We start from the raw sequence: 22,715 nt of genomic DNA, 5'->3' as shown, positions 1-22,715 counted from the left end.
GATGCACTGCTAAAACAGTACGGAACATACCGGTCCCATAAAGAGACACGTCAGGACCCGTATCCACCTAGGTGAACACTTCGGACTGGATCTGTGTACCCAAACCCACTGGACCAGAGACAAATTAATTGACCCTGTCTAGATACTACCCCAGCAACGGTACTCACCGGGCAGCAAGAACGGAAAGCCTCGGACTGGACTGGACTGCTACGACGTCGGACTACGAACTTCGGACTTCAGTTACAGGTGGGCCTCCGGATACCTCGGACCTTGTACTCTCGGCTTGGGCTCTGGTCGGGACTCGCCGCATTCCTCACCGCCTCGTCTGGATGCTGGACCGCAACCTCCGTCTCCTCCGTGGGCCTGAGGGATACTTGAAGCAGAAATATCTGCACGTGCACGGTATGGTTCCGTCACGGCTGCAGAGGGTCAGGGGGCCTGCGTGGCTTCGCCGGCGCGTGGGGAAAGGGCAAGTCCCTATTCGGGCGCCATTATGTGGTAAATAAATAATTAATTACCGGTACTATTTTTGAATACAGTGAATAAAACAGATAGCTCTATAAATAAGAGACAGGATTCGAGGTATCTGAGTCTAACAGGCTTTAATCAGGCATAAGGGAAGGGACAGGAACGGGATAGCCTGCACGGAAATAGAATGGATGGCAGCTGCAATGCCTCATCGACAGTGCAGCATATATATAGTATAATACATTACATTACATTGCATACAATAGGCGTAGCAGTAGGCGTAACTCGTAGCAGTCGCGAAAGATAAGAACAAATGGGTGTAACAAGAAGGCGTGTACAGGGCGTATACATGGACATGTGATGTAGACATCACAGAAGTGTCATAAATGGGGTGGAAACATGGAGGGACTACCTGAGCAGCTGGGACCTTTAACCTAGTTGGTTCGCGCAAACGGGCAATGACGTGTTACCAGGGAAAACTGGGGGCTATGACTTCTGCACTAGAAGAGGAGACTAAAGTCTGCGGTGTCAGGACGACATGTACCTATAGCATATCTGGTATCTGGTGTTTGGAGTACATGTTGATAGAATCCAAAAGTTATCAGGGCAAAAGCTACTTGACACTAAGACTGGTGCATGCATTATTTTACATGTATTGCGTGTGCTAGGAATATTCTATGAATATTAATACAGTAACTCTCTTACATGGAGACAGAAAGGCTAGACCATAGCTGGAACTATTGATGCGATTCAGTAGCTTAGGAATGCAGAGGAGGAGGGCTGGACTGATAACTAGAAGCATAACATACTCTTGGCAGACAGGCAGGCAGAGCCAGGCCGGGCCGGGCACTGTGCGGCAGGAAGTAAGTGAAGGGTCAGGGATGCAGGTGGGGGCTGTATCACTCCTCGGAGAGGGTTCAGGAGACTGGAGCTGAATCTGGTGTCCGGGCCCTTTTGAGGCCTAGGGACGGGGACAATTCAATGGATTAACGTGTACACTGTAAAATGTGGCAACATAGGCCTAATACTCGTTGCTTTCACGAGAACTGGAAACTGGCATACTAGAGTTGGACACAACTATAATTGCGTCTTTAATCGATCATAGGGGGATACATACATATCGATCATGCACATATAGCATTGGATGGGGAACACGTAGGCACATATAACATGGCAAAATTTACTTTTCCACAATTAGACCTTGTTTTTAATTAGTAGTATCCTGCCCACACTCTTGCACAATAATTGTGACCCCCACCGCTGTTTGGAGCGGATAAAAACTGTATTAGTCCTCACTGCTCGTGGTCCTTGGCCGCCATATTGGAAGGGATCTCTCGAGGTGACTTTGGGCTGAGTGCTCTAGTGCTCAGACGAACAGTCAGGTGAGCCTGTACTTAACCCTCCCACTGGTCGCGCAGCGGTGACGCGCAGCGGGAGCCCCTGACTCGCGCCTGAGTCAAGCCAGAGTCCTGCCCGTCTGCGCCCGTCAGCGCTAAGGAAGCGGGAAGGCGGCGGTCTCTGTGCTACCATTCGTCATCGTCACTCCCTACTCAGGTATGTCAAGGGAATTCCTGCTATCCTGTAAAGGGCCCTATGCTTCTTGTCATGAAGTTTTACATCCTGACACATGGGTCGGCCCGGCTTGTTGTAGCCAGTGCCAGCTTACGCTAATCCCTGAGCCCTCCCGGAAACATCCTTAGATTTACCTGTATTACGGGGGGGCCTGATCAATGCACGATCCCTAGTTAAAAATTCACAAAACATCAACGACCTCATTGTAGAGAATAATCTTGATCTACTCCTAGTCACGGAAACATGGTTAAAATCTTGGTGCAATCCCGACTTAGCTCTAGCCATCCCACAGAACTTCCTTATACAACGGCTGGATAGACCAGAAATAAGAGGAGGGGGCCTCGCCATAATATACCACAAGTCTCTCGAATGTTTCACTCAAGAACTGGTGGATATAAAAGGAGCTGAGGCGTTGGCCTTCACCTTAAGGATCCATGACTCACTTACGTTCTCGGGTGCTCTTATATATCGCCCTCCGGGTCCTTCTTCAAAGTTCCTGGATACTGTGGGTGAAGTCTTGAGTGATTTAACACTCAGATTTTCCCAGTTTACAATACTAGGCGATCTAAATCTGCACCTAGACTCCCCTAAAGAACCTGGAGTGAGTAGTTTCATGGATACTATTGAAGTTTTAGGACTTACACTCCTTAACAGGGAACCTACACATCTGGCAGGACATCTATTGGACTGCGTTTGTTCTAACTTTACTAGGTTGAGGGTTGGAGATCCCAGTGCTCAGATTTGGACTGATCATTTTTTTATTCCTTTTCATATCGTCCTGAACCCCCTACCTATTGTTTCTCCTGCAATAAGCAAAATAAAGCCTGAAGCCAGACATATCCCCAATTGGAAAGAGTTAGCCAATAGACCTGATGTTGTAGCCCAACTGAAAGCGTGTATACCGGATTTATCCGGTCATACCTCCACAGATAATCAAATTTTTCATGAATGGATTGCCAGAGCAGGGGCAATGTTAAAATCATCTAATACGAACACCTTAAGAACTACTAAAATAAAAAAGAATGCCCCCTGGTTCTCAGTGGCCCTGAAACTAGAATTGGGAGAGGTAAGAACCCTGGAAAGAAGGTGGCGTAGAAAATATGATGCCACCACCCATAACATCTATAAATCAGCAAGGCGAAAATACCATGCTGAGTTAAAATCTGCTAAGAAGGCCCATTATCTACAGGCTGTTACTAGGGCAGGTCAGGAACAAAAAGCGATTTTTAAAATTGTAAAGGAATTCATGAGTCCAGTAGCTTTATCGCAGGAGATTCCTCCATCTCAGGATCTCTGTAATGCGATATCTGATTACTTTGAAGACAAGATTCTGGCCATCGTGAAAACGTTTCCCTTAGCTTCGACTATGTCGATCGTCCCTACACATAGTGAGGCGATGAGGCCTACCGCAGGCCTGGAAGAATTTACATTGGTCTCTCTTGAGGAGACCTCGAAGGCTATTTTAGCCATTAAATCGGGATCACCTTTGGACCCCTGCCCCCCCCCTGGTTTTGCGTACTCTAGCAGAGACGGTTAATCCCATAATTAATGGGATCATAAATTCGTCTCTAGCCACGGCTGATATCCCGAACGATTGGAAGTGTGCTGCTGTTAAGCCCCTCCAAAAAAAGACACTGGCCGACCCTACTACCCTTTCCAACCTGCGGCCCATTTCCCTGTTGCCTGTGCTGTTTAAACTGGCCGAAAAGTTCGTCAATATTCAATTGACGAACTTTTTGGAGATGAACAACATTCTCCATCCTAACCAGTCAGGGTTCCGTTCAAAACACTCTACAGAAACAGCCCTGCTTTATACAGCAGAGACCCTTCGAGCAGCCATGGACCAGGGAATGAAGGCTGTCCTAATCCTACTTGACCTGTCGGCAGCCTTCGATACGGTCTCACATAACATCTTAGTGGACCGTTTGGCTGCCGCAGGTGTAGGGGGGAAAGTCTTGGCGTGGCTTATGAATTTTCTTAGTAATAGACGTCAAGTCACAGTGCTGGGTCAACACCAATATGAAGCAAAGGTTGTCAGCTCAGGGGTCCCTCAGGGCTCGAGCTTAAGCCCAGTACTGTTCAACCTGTACATGGCACCCCTAGTAGAATTGATCGCGTCATTTCAGATCAGTTCAATCTCATACGCTGACGACACCCAACTCATTCTGGTGTTGGATAGGGAGCGGCCGAATGCTGAAGAAAACCTCAAGGATTGTCTAGCAGCAACATTCAAATGGATGACTGACAATCATTTGAAATGTAATGCTAGTAAGACAGAAATCCTACCGTTCGGAAGTAACAACTTGTTTTCCCCTAGAGTGTGTTGGCCAGTGGATGCGGAAACACCTCCCAAGACTATTACATCTGCCCGCAACTTAGGCATCAAATTTGATGACCAACTGTCTTTTAAACATCAAGCAGTGACAGTGGCTGGAACGTGTTTCCAGATTATAAAAGCTTTGAGAAAATTTTTTGATTTTCTCCCACTGTCGGCCAGGAAAACAGTTGCAGTGGCTTTAATAAATTCCAGGTTGGACTATTGCAACGGGTTATATGCTGGAGCCAACAAAATCGTTCTCCATAAATTGCAAATGGTCCAACATGCAGCCGCTCGGCTGGTGTTGCGTTGGCCTCGTAGGTCCTCAGCCTCAGCAGCACTCAAACTGCTCCATTGGCTACCCATAGGGAAAAGAATTTTGTTTAAAATTCTCATAATCACTTTTAGAGCTTTCCATCAACAGGGTCCAAAATACCTGTGTAATGGTTTTAAGAGATATTATCCCACTCGCTGTTTGAGGTCTGCCAGTCAGAATCTTCTCACAATTCCCCGATTCAAGCTGGTAACAAAAGGTGGTAGATCACTCTTTGTATTGGGTTCCAGGGCCTGGAATAAGCTTCCGCCCCACCTACGTACACTTTCTCAAGAGTCACATTTTAGGAAAGCACTGAAAACTTGGATTTTCACCCTGTCTGAAGCGACGTGTTGGGAACTGGTGTAGTGTGTAGTACAGTATTCAGGTCATTTCTTTCCCTCCAGCCCTTTCACCGAGGCTGGATAGAGCGCCAAGATACTCCTTGGAGTGAAAGTAGCGCTATAGAAATGCTCCTTACATTACATTACATAAAATATAAAAAAGTATTCCAAGTTTGTTTAGGTTGAAAGCAACATTTTGGAAATGTATTTTGGATTATAAATGAAATCTGTTCTCAGCTGCATCTTTACTACATATAAGTCCGTCATAGATCTTTATGAGACCCTAGCCCTCCAGTGGCTCACCTGGGTGAAACATCTGTCTTGAGTTTAACTGCTGGGCGGATCTGCATCTGAGTACTGATGATCGGCTTCATGGAATATATTCCCTTCTTTGGTTTTTTTTCTGGGAGTTTTCTAAGTCCTAATGTTAGCTTTGTTTCAACTATAGCCCTCTCTTTAACTCATATTCCATATCTTTCTCTCAGTGTTGCTCCTTTCAACTGTATTTAGAATCTACTGTGCCCCTCTTTTTCAAGCATCATGACATCGTCTGACCAGCTATGCTCAATCGCATTCAAGCAAACTAAGCGGGCACATATTGAAAAAATCTTTTGGCCAGCCTCTGCTACTACGCTAAGAATGACAATGTTATTGGTCAAAATACTTGTAATCAAAGGAGAGAGAGAGGAACTAGAATCGCTAGTTTGTTTCCCTTGGGGTATAATGTATAAACAAAAAGAACTGGCCATTCGAATAGTGTTTGCGTTCTATGTGTCTTCATGTGAAACCATTTGGTTTTGTATGAAGGCCCTCACTCACCAACCTAGTTGCTGGCATGCTTCATCATCGGGCCCCACCCAAGGTACCGAGTGCGCCTCAGGTGTGCTGCGATGCCAGACTACTGTGTAGATTTTTTTTTTTTAAACATAAGTGTGCTGTGCTGGTGTGTTGCGTGAGGTTTAAAATACTGTCCTTGGGGTCCCAAAGGAATGCTTTATTGGTGGGCCCCAGGCAGTAATTAAAAACAAAGGCTTCGGACGTGTGGGGGTAGACTTATGGTCTCCCACGTCCAGTGTGGTTGACTAGTTTCAGCCAGGCCTTCTTACTCAACTGGCTTTCTTCAGGACCTTTTATGTGTGGGGGTGTTACAGGGATAAATATGTGTGTCAGTGCCCTGTATGTGTAGCACCCGCTAAGGTGCTTGTACATGTGAGAGGTATTTCCTCTCAGTTTGTACCTATTGGGAAATAAGATAGAGACAAAGCAGGAGAAACAAAAGAGACATATTGTTTAAAAACACACAATCATCAACGACATGAATTTGTGGGTCTGCACCTGGTGCCTAAACGTGCTTCACCAGCTCAAGCAGCAGTAATCAATTACTATTCCTCGACCTAATGATTAATGCAAAAGACGGCAAGCTCACCACAACCACATACTACAAACCAACTGCAAGGAACTCACTACTCCAATTCGGAAGCATTCACCCACGCCTCTCAGGAAAAATCTCCCCTTTGTACAAATTTTGCGCATCAGGCGCAACTGCAGCAGCAGTGAGGACTACAACAAACAGGCATCTGACCTAGCCCAGAAACTACAACAATGTGGTTACCCTAAAAGAATCATTAACAACACATAGAAGCGTGCAAGGAAAAAAAAAACTAAAAGCCCTTCTATAGGTTCCAGAATGAATTGAGGGCACCCCACCCCTCACCTGTGTCACAAATTAAAACTGTATCTCAAACCAAGTGGCCAAAATAAAAAAAATAAAAATTGGAGGATCATAAACACAGGTAAACGCGAATGGGCCCAGCCCCTATTCGCCTACAAGAAATCCAGCAGCCTGAAGGACCAACTGGTGTCGACGCGACCCATGACCATTGAACCCACAGCAAGCACTACATTGCACACTGCATGGGGCCTGCCTAGAGTCAAAGGACATTACCCCTGTGGTGACTGCAGCATTTGCCACCTCACAAAACACAGAAAGACCGTAGACCTGGAACCAGGGAAAACATGGCACCAACTGAAGCACACTAATTGCAACTCCACAAACTTAATATACCTGATTGAATGCCCTTGCAAACTCAGATATGTGGGAATGACCACAAGAAAAGTGCGCACTAGGATCACGGAACACAAATGTATGATACGTTGCAAAAATACCAACAGCAGACTCATGGACCACTTTTACCAATCAGGACACACCCCTAATGACATGCGGTGGACAGTAATTGAACAAATCCCTGTCCACCCCACTGACAATGAGAAAATTCTTCTAACAAAAGAAAAACACTGGATTTATAGACTGTCCACCCATATCCAGGGGCTAAACGACAGGATCCCGTGGAACAGCCTTAGGAGATAATCGCATGCGCCCGTGGGGCTGGACACTGTCCTTCCAATAGCCCAGCAACAACTGTGTCCCTCTACCACAGTGCCAAACTGAATAACACACATCTCTGCGCTTGACTATGAGAACAACTAACCCGATTAATGCAATACTATCTAGTTCCTAATAGACCCCCCACCCCAACCCACCATGTGAGGCCTATACTTGCAGTGACCGCGAATATCAGACCAAATCAGTGACCTATACATTTCCTCACCCGGCCCCACTAGATAGCTACATTTCAGTGCTATTGCTGCCAATCTGACAACTACAATCCAGCGCTGCGCTGTCCAGCTTATACACACCAAAATACCGCAGGTGGCCGGTTCGAGACAGCACCCCACTAATTTTTCTTTAAAAAAGTTTAGACCCTGTCCCTCTTACTATATATTTTCCCCGCAATGTGGCAATTATTTATTTGCTAATTTTCACGACCCCCTGTTGCAAACATTACGAGTAGACATCAACAGTGAAGGTCTTAGGACGCGAGCGGATGTATCTCTTCTCTGCCTTTCCCTACAGACTCTGCACAGAGAGAGACACGGCCAGCCGCAAGCCCAGCTGAATGCTATTCATGAACGATACTCCCACAAGGTCCGCCCGCCTTCAACGAGCAACACCTGCGGCTACGAGAGGGTATTTTAAGACGCCGGCCACAAGAGATCATTTACTACGGAACTCGCGGCCGGACAGCAGGTGTATCAATGGCTCTGGAGACCCTGCCAAGTAAGTTCAAAGACCGGCCCCCACTCATGTTACAGCCGCCAGTCATTCTGCCTTTGGCCATCACTGTGCGTGCCTTGTTTTACCGTCAGTTGCACTTGGCCTCTACTAATTAGATACCTCCTTTTCTCCCAACCTTTTTTCAGCGTGCACTAAGTCCCGACCCTTCGGCGGAGCTCCTTGGAGGTTGTCCTCTGTAGATAGGAGTAAGCACCACAATTGTATACCACATGTGCATTTCTTTCACCGCAATTTCACAGCAATGAACTACGGTAATTATGTAGTAGCACCTATACCGCATAAATCACATAACCGGCAATTGCCACGTTTTGCCACTAGCGCCTACACTCCCGCCTTATCCGTTTACATGTTTAGGCACCAGGCGCAGACCCACGAATTCTTGTGGTTGATGATTGCATGTTTTGAAACAATATGTGTCTTTTGTTTGTCCTGTTTTGTCTCTATCTTATTTCCCTACAGGTACAAACTGAGAGGAAATACCTTTTACATGTACAAGCACCTTAGCGCGTGCTTAACATACAGGGCACTGACACACATGTTTATCCCTGTAACACCCTCACACATAAAAGGTCCTGATGAAAGCCAGTTTAGTAAGAAGGCTGGCTGAAACTAGTCGACCACACTGGACGTGGGAGACCATAAGTCTACCCCCACACGTCCGAAGCCTTTGTTTCTAATTACTGGCTTGTGCCCACCAATAAAGCATTCCTTTGGGACCCCAAGGACAGTATTTTAAACCTCACGCAACACACCAGCACAGCACACTCATGTTTAAAAAAAAAACGCTCCGCAGTAGTCTAGCGTGCAGTCTAGTCACTCGGTGCCTCAGGTGGGGCCCGATGATGAAGTATACCACCAACTAGGTTGTTGGGTGAGGGCCTTCATACAAAACCAAATGGTTTCCCATGCAGACACATAGCACGCAAACATTATTCTAATAGCTAGTTCTTTTTGTTTATACATTGGTCAAAATACAAAATTTCAAGATTGATCCTTGAGAAGAGACTTCTCCTCAGATCATGAAAGGTGACCATCCAAAATTGAGGTTGATAAGAAAATAAAACCTTTCATCCCCATGCAAAACCTAAAACTGGTTGCCTAAAAAGTTCTCTAAAACTGGTTCTCTAAAAAGAATAAACGTTGACAATACTCTCTTAATGGCCCTCCTAAGTACAGACCAGCATAACTAAAAGCAACAGTAAATGCAACTGCACATGTGGTGGATGGTATGAGTTGTAAGGATCCCATCACCACAGTGCAGAAGGCTCTCAGACAGCTCCCACTCGAACCAAGATGCACTTGGTCACCTCTAATTAACGTGAATATGTTGTTTTCTCATGGCCAGGCTGTGAATAGGCTTAGCAATGTTTTTGCATATGTTATGCTTATGATCACGCTCTTGTTTAACAAAACTGTGTTATACATCACTATACCATATGACAGTAGCAACATAACCTTATTTTCGTTTGGCCAACACCACCTGACACACTTCGAGCATTTATTGTGATTTATATTGTTAACCTATAGGTTAAACGTTCCACCTACCTCTATGTAATAATGGCATCTGTATTTTCTTTTTAGATTGTTAGAGCCTCTCTTGCTCAGTACTTAGATGCCTTCATGGCCACTTCCGTGCCTTAGAAATCATTTAAATCAATAAACTCTTTACATCCAAATAAGAGAAATTTTACATCTTCTGTGATCAGCCTGTAGAACTTTCCATTACCTTAGCACATTAATAAATTAACTCACAGTTGTCTAGATGTGAGTGAAACTTTATAGTCAGGCTTCTTTCTAGGAGCTAAATTGATACCTTCTGACTGAGTATGCACAGACCACAGAGGACAAGTACATGATGTCTGTGTGCAGATTACCACGCATAGGAGCAAACCTATTTGTAAACATTTTTGGCAGTGGGCATCTCTGAACTCCGTGACATATCAAGGGAGTGCAATCCATTATTGAATGAAATAAGCACTTTAACTGAGTGCTACTATTTCCTACTGAAACAAGCCACGTAGCAAAGAGATGCTGAATTTAATCTCAGCTACGTTCAATCAATAATTTTCCCTGTCCGACTCTAGAGGGAGACCAACCCAAGACAGAGCAGTCATGGTCCTAACCCTATATGAACCCTACGGTAATAGTCCAGCCCAATCTGCCATATTAGGTCCCCTCCAAACAAGAACACAAGCAACCCCAGGCAGCTTTCAGCTTACACATGCCTCATCAGTGATGTGCAGTTTGAGTTCTGTAGCAACTTGGCCACAGAACCATGTCTGGGAATACATATCACACTTAGGACATGCACTGAAACAAACAACAAAATGGTGGAACGGGTGCTTGAATTAATCTCAGCTACTGGCAATCGCTTAGTTCACAGTTGAATCCATTTATTTTGGCTCACCTTGGCATATAGACCATCATATTTGAAATCATTCTTGGTCCGGTCCCTACAGGCCCAGTCTAGCTGTATGTTATTTACAATTCTGAGTTAACCAGCTTATAATATTTTGTCTATAAAGAATGAAAATACTCTGAGAATGACAGCCCCATGACCTCTTCTTCATATCTTATATTTGGCATACGTGAGCATACTGTATTGTAGCATTTATAAAGCACTTCTTACCCCTGATGAGGCCATGAAGATCTCCAGTTTGCACCTTGTTGCTGGAGTCCTGATGTGATGCATAGTACTTAGGGTGTTAGCTGCAGTCTAGCCTTTATGAAATATGTTGGGTGAGATGCAAGAGGACCATAGACATGCTTGAATGGTAAGGTAAACATAAGCATCAGTTACTGCTGACACTGTGAGAATAGACACAAACACTCAAGTTCTTTAGAACTGATCTGTATCCGTCATAGATTGCACAGCATGTGGGTGGGTGGAAACCACCAGGAAGTATGTGTACTTACTTTTTTATGTCACAGAAGTTGGATTATAATGCAGTAACACCATGTAGGATAGTTCTCTTTCCTTCAATAGGTCTATTTGGAAACACCTGTGCAGAACTAGTACAGTTGTGAAAAAGATTCACTTTTCTGGTGTGTCAGACTTTTTCCTCTGTCTACATTATAGCCTTATAACCTGCTGCTGAGGGCTATACCGGTTGTTAACGTCCTGAACCTGAGTTGGCCTATAACAAGGGTGAGGACCGTTCAAACTAGTATAGCCCAAAGCAGAAGGGCAATACGGCTATTAGAACATTACACCCAAATAAGGGTATAGTGTTCTAAATTAAAAAGCAAGAACCAGAAAGACACAAACTGGAATGTTGGAGCAGAAGGCTTATAACATCTGTTATAAGACCATGTCACTCAACATTCCAAATATCTAATACACTGGGGCTCTCTACATTCTAAAGCTCTAATACAGTTATATGTAGTTTCAAAGCACAGTTCTCTTTATAGCTTCCTACAAAGATTGAAAAGAAAGTTGAATATGGTTCGTATTTTCCTTTGCTGCTGAGACAAAAATTGCTCTTAGTTTATCTTTCTCAAGTCAGAATATTTGTAGACATATTTTTTCTAAGCAAAGATTGTCTGCTAAGGTAACTCATCAAAAAATGTTCAATAGGATTATATAAAAAAAACTGAAGACTGTAATAGACAGTTCCACAGTTAATCTACAATCATAGAACCTGTTTTTGTCTCTTTTTTTCTGCAGTATCTACATCTCTATCTGACTGTGGTCAAGAACCTGGACAACTCTAAGAAATTTTAAGTGTAGCTATTTAATTGAAGCTGTTACATATAATGGACATCCGTCACTTGAAGAACATCCTCGTCTTGGCTTTGGGGTTTATGCTTATAGCCACTGCCTATGGAGGTCTTCAGAATTTGCAGGTAAATGACATGGGGCTGTTTTACATAAAGCAAGCACTTAGAGTGCTAAGTTTAAATATGGGCCTGATTTAGAGTTTGGCGGATAGAGATTTATAGTTTGGCGGACAAAACCTAGATCCTCCCACCTCATTTAGAGACTGGCAGACTTTACGTTTTTACTCACCGGAGCCCCGTTGTCTCCATCGAAGGAAAACTTAGTCAAACAGCCGAACGGAGTAAAAGCAGTCTGCAGAAGGATATTACACTGCCTTCCCTATTTGTGGTGGGCAGTGTTTTGTCTTTTTTTCTGTCCGTTACTGCTAGTAAAAACCTGGCGATGAGGCACAGAAAAAAACAAAATGATTGCCACACCATGGCAGAAAACTCACAGGGTGTGTGTGTGGGGGGGGGGTCACTTTTTTGTATTTAAAATTTTAATTTATTTATAAGGTTTTCAAAATACAATCATCAAATGTAACAATACGTCCTGGTCACAATTGTTTAGAATATATGGCAATGATTACTAAAACATTGCACAAGCGCAATGCAGTAATAAAGCAGAGATTAATCAAAAAGCAGATAAGATATTCTTCATCTACATATAGATTGTCATCAGTCAGTAGCATTCGTTAGCATGTAGGCAGTGAACGGACCCCAAATGTCTCATGGTCTTGAGGCACTTGGGAGCTCCTCCGTATAATTGGTGAGTTGGTCACGACAGTAGGCTATATCTTGTAACCAGTGTGCCAACTTAGGCGCCGGTCTTCCGTCCCAACAGAGGGAAACACTATGTTTTGCCAATTGCAGTGCAATGGCCACAAATTTACGATTGGTCATTTTTAACCTAAGTACATTGCCCAGTAGACAAACCTTCATATCACATTCAACTGCTTCACCCACCATTTTCACCAAAGCCATCACGACTTTACCCCAAAAATCTGCCACTTTGGGACATGCCCACGCTAAGTGCAGGAAATCAGCATTATCTGCCCCACATCTCCTACAACAGTGCCCGTCCCTTAGATCATACTTGTGGAGTTGTGTTGGAGTGTAATACATTTGATGAATATACTTATAATGAATGAGTGTAAGATTGCTCTGGGCCGCAAATTGACCCGTTAGTTTACAACATGCCTCCCACTCTTCCTCGGCTAGTGGCTGAGGCAAAATACCATTTCATTTGGACCCGCTGTAATATGCACCTCTTCTAGCTGTGAGGCAGTATACAAGCGTGAAACTAACCTATATTTTGTTTGTGTGGTGTAAATAAGTTGTAATGCCCCTAAAACCGGTGGTTCCTCTGGAAAACAGGGGTACAAAGACCGCTGTGCCGCTCTCAGGCTGCTATAAATTAATGTTAACATAACCGTATTTCCCTCGTCTCGCACAAACTCCTGCAGGCTAATGAACTTCCCATTAGGTTACTTTGGAAAACGAACGGGCCCCTGAATAAAGGATAAAACCCTAACAGGGAAATTAACTATTTTGAAAAATATATTGTACCGGCCACATGTTCTGCCTGGTTTTTCTGATTAGATAGGACCAGCTCATCAGAGCATCACTAACTCAGCCAGAACGTTACCACCTCCCCCTCCCTAGGGCCTATTTACAATAGGTAACAACATATATCTACCACCTAAGGACAGGGAATTCCCAATATACATACCCAGACTTCCTATAATGTCAATCGATCGGCGGCCTCGCGGTCCCATTCGAACCCAGACCTCTCTACCCAGACGGCAGTATCAGAATCGGCGGCCTCGCGGTCCCATTCGAACCCAGACCTCTCTACCCAGACGGCAGTATCAGAATCGGCGGCCTCGCGGTCCCATTCGAACCCAGACCTCTCTACCCAGATGGCAGTATATCCTATGATTACCATTACATAAAGGGATCAGTCTCACTATTCATCAGGGGTATAGTACTACAATATTCTGGATCACACAATAGTTGCCAAATTAGATGATGTACAACCTATCCTTCAATCCAAGAGCTCCTCTCTCCCTTATTCAGTTATCACTTACCTGATCAGGGGTAGCATCTGTTCACAGTAACATCTGACTAGAAGAACAGGTTACCTTTTCATACAAGAATAAGAGGTACACTGGTTCACTATGCCACGGTTATCATCAAATACAAGTTCTCCTCCACCCCCTTGCTCAGTTACCATTCACATGGACGGGAGATGCATCCGTTCACCTGACTGCACCTGACTAAAAGAAAGATTAGCTTCATTAATAATAATAACCTCTGCACAATGGTTCACTAAGAACTGGGGTATCTTTATTACACAACAATAGCAACACATAATAGACACATACACAGATCTGCAGGGTCTCTGTAAAGACCACATCCACATCTTACTAACAGGGACTGTAAATAGACTGCACACCGCTGAAAGGAAAAGGATTAGTAATACAAGGTTAATGTTTCATGGGCACTAACATAACAGGACAGATATCACCTGATTAGTATGGAGTCTTGTTCTAGCTGTCATCTGGATTCCTCCCTCATCTGTGATTCTCCTCTGCACTCTTGGACATGCATCTGCGCTGATCACTCTGCACTGGACACCTCTCCCCCACGAACTGTCTCCACCGTCCAGCTTCAGTCTAATTGTTTCTGCCGCTCTGATAACCGTTCGCTCCACTAGCTTCTTCATTCTGTCTGATTATCTCTGTTCAAATGTCCAATTCACACCAGCTGCTCTCACAGATTAGTATAACTTCAGTCTCTTCCACAAGGCATCACTTCAGACTCCAGCTGACCACAACTCCTCCTGATAAGTAACTACTTCTGACTGCTGTCTTCAGCTCCAAACATTGCTTCATCTCTCTCTGTTCAGAACACCATCTACTCACTACTGCTTCTAGTTTCTCTCTCTCTGGTTCCAGCTCACTGGCTGTCTGTCTTCCCTCTGTTCCAAGCATCCACTGTCTCTTCTCCTCTGCTCCATCTCCTCTCCTTCTGCACTCTAACGCTCTCCGTTCCAATCCACGACTGCACTCCTTCCAACCCAAAGTCCTTCTCCCTGACTCCGCCTCTGCACTTCACTAATATGGAATGCTGTCTCCTCATGGAAAGTTCCAGCCATCAGCCTCCTCCCATCGATCCCATGCACCAGGCTCCTTGCGCTAGACGCTCCCACAGTGACCAGCTGCTTGTTTCATCTAGAGACCTGAGCCCAGAGACACTTCCTGATTAGATTCAGCTTTGGCCGGTTCTCTCCAGTTCGTTTAGGGCGAACAACACCTCATAACTAAAACATCACCTTTACCCTGCAAGCATCTCAGTCTGCAGGGACAGAAAGCAAAATGGAGTCTCTCTAGTTCTGGGCCTTGTAGGCCTGAGAAGGATGAAATAAATTTAGCTCTATCAGAGTACCTACACAAACCATACCAATATGTAATATAAAGTCAAGACAACAGGATCCACCCTCTACTATAGGTAGAATCATGAAAGGACACATAATTATGTCAAAGCCAATAGGCAATAGATGGATTAGAGTCAACAATAAGGGATCTATCATCATATTAAGCAGCTATCCTCTAGTTTATGCTTCTAGGTATGGCAAAAAGGCCTTAAAAGGACCAACACAAGGCAAGAATAGAGATTCAGGATGGTAGCAAGCTTAAAGTCACCATCACTCATAAATAGAGCCCAAAAATCGAGCAGAACATTACACCCTTGACTTTAACTTGCTAACATCGATAAACAACAACAAACAAATAAACAAACATCGACATGATCTATCAACAAAATCAAAAACAAAAAGACTCCCTAAAATGAATGACAACCAAGGAAATACCACCTAAAGCTTGATATAGGGAATGTAAATCTGACAACCAATTGAAAACAAATCAAAATATCTGATAACCACAGAAACTAACCTAAGCACCCTTGAACTAAATGTGCCTCAACTTCTAGTAATAACTCATGAAATCTATTAATGTAGGGACATGTCTGTGAAGTAAAAATAACAAAGGGCCTAAATGAGGCCTACCTACTTCGGTCAACTTAAGAAAGGATTTGGTAAAGTCTGACAAATAAACATAACAAAGGGTCCTCAATGTCTGGGCAACTATTACTAGTAAATCTAGGACATGACCTAACTAAATGACACACCTCCCGGGACAACTTAAAGTCTAGGGTGACCACCCTTGGAATTAATCCCACTGCTCCAATTAGAAGTTGATGGATCAAAGTGAAAGTGTAATAACAAGAAAACAAGGATAACCCCATTCCTACAAAATAGCTGGTGTAGCACTATGCATATCAAGCAAGAAAATCAAAAAAAGTGATCTAAGTGTGGTGCATATACTCATCTAAAAGATAATTCAGACATAGTCTGTCCAGAAATCCCTATAGCTAAAATAGCTGAATCAGAAACTTAAACTTGAAAAACTAAGTGATAGGAGACCATGCCAAAGTCAATAGGCAAAGGTCATAAGTCATCTAACTCAGGAAACAGTGTGCACCTAATCCCTCTGTATCAATCTGTGGAACACATGTGTGCACCATCATGCAGAACACTACTTTCCCTTCATTGGCAAAACTGTTTTACAGAAAACAGGAAAACTATCCAATAGGTGAAAGATAGACAAGTGTAAAGTCAATCTGTAATAGCATAGCATACTAAGATCAAAATATCATGTATCACAGGGCATCAGATTACTAAAGCAGCTCACTAATTATATACTGCACCCTATGACTTTCAAACAAAATCATTTGCATATATCAAAAGGAATCATTAAACCAAAGGCCAAATTATGAATGTGGCACTGCATCTTTCAAACTGGAAAATCAAAAGCATAAACAGGACTGAAAATTTAACATTATCATTGGGGCCTGTTTGTGGTAACTGCAAAAAGTGGCATAGTGTCCATCTGAAATAGAAACATGGGAAAAAATGCAAGACTCAAGAATGCAGGCCAAGGAAGTACATTGTAGACTCCTTTCGTAAAGGAACATCATCATAACCAAATACAAATGGGTTCTTTTAGATCATCACTTTCAAAAGTCAATTAACATTTTTTTCTCTTTTTCAAATATGGGACTATTGACTTTGTCACCAAAAAAAAAATTTTAGGGGGGAAATCCAAACATAACCCATAGAGTTTTAACCTGACTGCTGAGGCAGCCCACTGTAAATATTAATGCCAATTTCAAAAGTTCAGTCAATGTAAAAGTTCTCTTCTGTAGGAATCCATCGTTGGTTTCTCCTTAGGAAAACAGTTCATTCGTGTAGGCCACGACCCTCCGTCTTCATCTGCATCCGGTGCCAAGGAAGCACACCCTCCAGTCTGGTCAGCCTGGTACGTCTGTTTCTAATCCTGGATTCAGCCTCGGGGGGGGTTGGGAAGGGCGACACTCATCCGAAAATAACAAAGCGCATCACTCCAAAATAAGAAAGTCACACTCATACAGGGCCCCCATAGATCAGCAATCTGGAACGAAAAACACGTATCATCAATCTTGCAAAAACAGATTTTCCATTCAAAAAAGCACCCCAAGTGCTTTTCATTTCTGTAAGAAGAAAACCTCCTAATTCCTGAAAAGAACTCTCTAAATCTAAGGGATGTTTTGGACACTCTACCTATACCATATTCTTTAAATTTGTTTGGGCAAAATCAAATTTTTTTATACACAATCAGAAGGGCTGGGGCCTAGTCACTCCTCACTCCTTTGAGAAACAGCCCCTCCCTCTAGAAAGATGGTCGCGCTCGGAGTTTTGAACCAGCTCCACCCATAACAAGCAGGAGCCGAGCTTCGCTGCAATCACACTCCTTGCTCGCCTACCCCTCCCTTCAGAGCCATCCGCGCTCAGGGGCTGGCTCAATTTCAATCATAACAAAATAGGAGACAGCTCTCTCTCTCTCCTCTCTGCTTCTCTAAAATTGGGTCGCTGCCAACGCTGAGCTCACCGAAAGAGTCCAGCGTCTGCCAAGCTTCTTAAGAAAGACCTTGGTTGGAATGCAAGCATCCTCCCTCCTCTTGCAAAGGGAGCCAGCATCAGTCGGAGGAATACAGCCCTCCCTTCACATAAACAAAAGGGATCGCGGAAAGAATTGGGTTATAGCCAAGGAAGTCTCTACTCGCTCAAGGGCCCCTCCCGTCAGAAAATGCCCTGAGAACGGGCCTGAGTTATCTCGTTCAAGGTTAAAACAACAACTTCTGCTTGTGGAGGTTCTCACACATTTTTAAATGAAACTCCATGCAGCTGGTATTTTATTTTTCTCCTCTCAGACAAGCACCGTATTTCTCTAACTAATTTAATCAAGTTCTTAAGCTATTATTTTCTATAGCCATATGAAAAGTTAACCAACATTCAAAAGACGGCATTCTGCACTAAAGCAATTTTAAACTGATGTAAGGGATGTGAGTGTATTAAAGTCAAAATCAAAATAGAACCTCATATCCACCCTTGACTGTATACACGAACATCAAAATGTTTCAGAAACATAGTCACATGCGCAAAATAATTCTGTCATAACGGTTCACTACTTGCTGAAAGGGAAAAAATATTAGAACAACAATGCATGCAGACACATTTCATTTTTTTTATAACATGTGAAACACCATCAAATTAAACAAGGGGCAACATATAATTTTGCATTGCATAACCAAGAATCCATAATTAAGTGTGCAAGCTTTTCCATTCTACCTATAAAAAGGGCCAGATTCATCATTTCATTTAAAAGCACACGGTTGCATTTCACCAATTAAAGCACATTCTACATTGAAATAATTTCATTTCCACAACCGAAGATTGCACCATCTGTGCGCAGCTGAAAACCACCAAAACACCCCCTCGCATTCCGACAGGTTGATTTACACCTCCGAGTCAGACTCATTAAATCATGTGTTCAAAGGCAAAACCCACAGAAACCCGTGGACGCATTCCAAACAGTATATGAAATGAACACTGCTGTCTCAATTCAAGATATTAACCCTTTGGCAGCTCAAACCTAAGCCTTCCCCGAGCGCTGCAGACACAAGGGAAATTCCTAGGACTTATCTCTCACGTTCTCACATAACGGTCGAGCTCCTTTTAAAAACACATTTTCTCCCCGAACAGACAGAAAGGATCCAGCCCTTCCCTGCTCAATGGAAAAAGTCATTCATCAGCCATATTCACAAAGCGCTACAAGCCAGATTCACAAGGCGCTATCCGCAAGATTCACAAGGCGCTATCCACAAGCAACTACAAGCTACTCACAAGGTGCTATACACACAGATTTAACAAACTATTCACAAATCTCAAGCACAAAGCGCTACACACAAGGTACACAAGCCTTAGTTAGAAGGCGCTATGCACAAGATCCTTAAAAAGCCACTCACAAGTCAGAAGCACAAGGCACTATACACATGGAACAACAAACTATTCACAAGTCTCAAGCACAAAGCGCTATGCACATGGTCTTAAGAAGCCACTCATACATTTTAAGCACAAGGCGCTATTCACAAGAAAATTTAACAAACTACTCACAAGTCTGAATCACAAGGCGCTATATACAAAGATTCAAAAGCCTTAATCACAAGGCGTTATCTACAAGGAACTAAGCAAATTATCCACAAGCCTTACACATAAGGCGCTATTTACAAGATTTTCAGCAAGTTATATCACAGAATACATTTCACTCTTCACAGCATAAGCAAATGCAGCAAGCCATTTGATAAGCAATGTACAAGCCTTTTTCATACACAGTCACCCTTCAAGCCTGACAGTTCAAACACCAAGATGAAAAGCATTTCTCCTACACTGCATAAGTCAGATGCCATGATGTACTGCAATCTCCTTACACTCCAACTGTTCAAGCCAATAGGTCAGGGACCACACCTCACCATGCAATTCACAGACTGTTCACAGATGTCAAATTTGAAAGGGTTTTAAGTCCAAATACATGTCGGGCCCCTCCCTCAGCGCTTTATACGAAGCTGTCGACTACGCCAAATGTTCTGCCTGGTTTTTCTGATTAGATAGGACCAGCTCATCAGAGCATCACTAACTCAGCCAGAACGTTACCACCTCCCCCTCCCTAGGGCCTATTTACAATAGGTAACAACATATATCTACCACCTAAGGACAGGGAATTCCCAATATACATACCCAGACTTCCTATAATGTCAATCGATCGGCGGCCTCGCGGTGCCATTCGAACCCAGACCTCACTACCCAGACGGCAGTATCAGAATCGGCGGCCTCGCGGTCCCATTCGAACCCAGACCTCTCTACCCAGACGGCAGTATCAGAATCGGCGGCCTCGCGGTCCCATTCGAACCCAGACCTCTCTACCCAGACGGCAGTATATCCTATGATTACTATTACATAAAGGGATCAGTCTCACTATTCATCAGGGGTATAGTACTACAATATTCTGGATCACACAATAGTTGCCAAATTAGATGATGTACAACCTATCCTTCAATCCAAGAGCTCCTCTCTCCCTTATTCAGTTATCACTTACCTGATCAGGGGTAGCATCTGTTCACAGTAACATCTGACTAGAAGAACAGGTTACCTTTTCATACAAGAATAAGAGGTACACTGGTTCACTATGCCAAGGTTATCATCAAATACAATTTCTCCTCCACCCCCTTGCTCAGTTACCATTCACATGGACGGGAGATGCATCCGTTCACCTGACTGCACCTGACTAGAAGAAAGGTTAGCTTCATTAATAATAATAACCTCTGCACAATGGTTCACTAAGAACTGGGGTATCTTTATTACACAACAATAGCAACACATAATAGACACATACACAGATCTGCAGGGTCTCTGTAAAGACCACATCCACATCTTACTAACAGGGACTGTAAATAGACTGCACACCGCTGAAAGGAAAAGGATTAGTAATACAAGGTTAATGTTTCATGGGCACTAACATAACAGGACAGATATCACCTGATTAGTATGGAGTCTTGTTCTAGCTGTCATCTGGATTCCTCCCTCGTCTGTGATTCTCCTCTGCACTCTTGGACATGCATCTGCGCTGATCACTCTGCACTGGACACCTCTCCCCCACGAACTGTCTCCGCCTTCCAGCTTCAGTCTAATTGTTTCTGCCGCTCTGATAACCGTTCGCTCCACTAGCTTCTTCATTCTGTCTGATTATCTCTGTTCAAATGTCCAATTCACTCCAGCTGCTCTCACAGATTAGTATAACTTCAGTCTCTTCCACAAGGCATCACTTCAGACTCCAGCTGACCACAACTCCTCCTGATAAGTAACTACTTCTGACTGCTGACTTCAGCTCCAAACATTGCTTCATCTCTCTCTGTTCAGAACACCATCTACTCACTACTGCTTCTAGTTTCTCTCTCTCTGGTTCCAGCTCACTGGCTGTCTGTCTTCCCTCTGTTCCAAGCATCCACTGTCTCTTCTCCTCTGCTCCATCTCCTCTCCTTCTGCACTCTAACGCTCTCCGTTCCAATCCACGACTGCACTCCTTCCAACCCAAAGTCCTTCTCCCTGACTCCGCCTCTGCACTTCACTAATATGGAATGCTGTCTCCTCATGGAAAGTTCCAGCCATCAGCCTCCTCCCATCGATCCCATGCACCAGGCTCCTTGCGCTAGACGCTCCCACAGTGACCAGCTGCTTGTTTCGTCTAGAGACCTGAGCCCAGAGACACTTCCTGATTAGATTCAGCTTTGGCCGGTTCTCTCCAGTTCGCTTAGGGCGTACAACACCTCATAACTAAAACATCACCTTTACCCTGCAAGCATCTCAGTCTGCAGGGACAGAAAGCAAAATGGAGTCTCTCTAGTTCTGGGCCTTGTAGGCCTGAGAAGGATGAAATAACACTTAGCTCTATCAGAGTACCTACACAAACCATACCAATATGTAATATAAAGTCAAGACAACAGGATCCACCCTCTACTATAGGTAGAATCATGAAAGGACACATAATTATGTCAAAGCCAATAGGCAATAGATGGATTAGAGTCAACAATAAGGGATCTATCATCATATTAAGCAGCTATCCTCTAGTTTATGCTTCTAGGTATGGCAAAAAGGCCTTAAAAGGACCAACACAAGGCAAGAATAGAGATTCAGGATGGTAGCAAGCTTAAAGTCACCATCACTCATAAATAGAGCCCAAAAATCGAGCAGAACACCACAGTACTGATTTTTGTTATATAGACAAGCATATAAACTCTAGACTCACAAGAATATAGTACAACTCATAAAAACTGACATACTAACATACAAAAATATTCTATTTTATGAATCAATTGTTTTGCTTTTTTTGAGGGAGAATATATATATATATATACTGACGATATTCTTGTGAGTCGAGAGTTTATATGCTTGTCTATCAAAAAAAAATCAGTACTGTGCCCGGTACAACATATTTTTCAAAATACTTCCCATTAGGTTAAACATCACCCTTCGTCTGTGCCCCAACACTCTGCAGAGCCTTAAGGGAGCCTGTCTCTCCTGTCACAGATAGAGCAGTATGATGTAGTAGCGGCATTGCCGGTGCATATAAAGGGAGCCGCTGAGCACGCCCTTCCAAGTCTTGCCAGGCTTGTGATGTACACTGCACCTTGTCTATTTCGTTTCGCTCAAAAACAGAATATTTGTTGACAATCATCGCCTTTAATGGGATTGGCTGCACGGCCCCGGCCTCAACTGCCACGTGCAGAGTAAATAGTGGTACGTTTTGCAAATAGAATGGATTTTGCACCTGCGCACATAAATAATACAAGTGCATATGGGTACAGTGAAGC

The 22,715-nt window shown here is 43.6% G+C and overlaps 1 protein-coding gene across 1 annotated transcript in view; it reads left to right on the top strand.

The window, feature by feature from the left end:
* The window catches only part of LOC144761597 (protein unc-93 homolog A-like), a 643,799-nt gene that overhangs the window by 200,044 nt on the left and 421,040 nt on the right, over positions 1 to 22,715 (top strand). The window contains exon 2 of the mRNA XM_078646898.1: positions 11,818 to 11,996. Coding sequence (XP_078503024.1) covers positions 11,907 to 11,996 — 90 coding nt within the window. The 5' untranslated portion in view covers positions 11,818 to 11,906. The remainder of the gene's footprint in view (positions 1 to 11,817; positions 11,997 to 22,715) is intronic.

This window comes from Lissotriton helveticus, chromosome 6 (genome assembly GCF_964261635.1).
Source record: "Lissotriton helveticus chromosome 6, aLisHel1.1, whole genome shotgun sequence".
NCBI classification, from domain to species: Eukaryota; Metazoa; Chordata; class Amphibia; order Caudata; family Salamandridae; genus Lissotriton; species Lissotriton helveticus.
The sequence above is the reverse complement of the archived record's forward strand: the minus strand, read 5'-3'. Positions and strand labels throughout refer to the sequence as shown.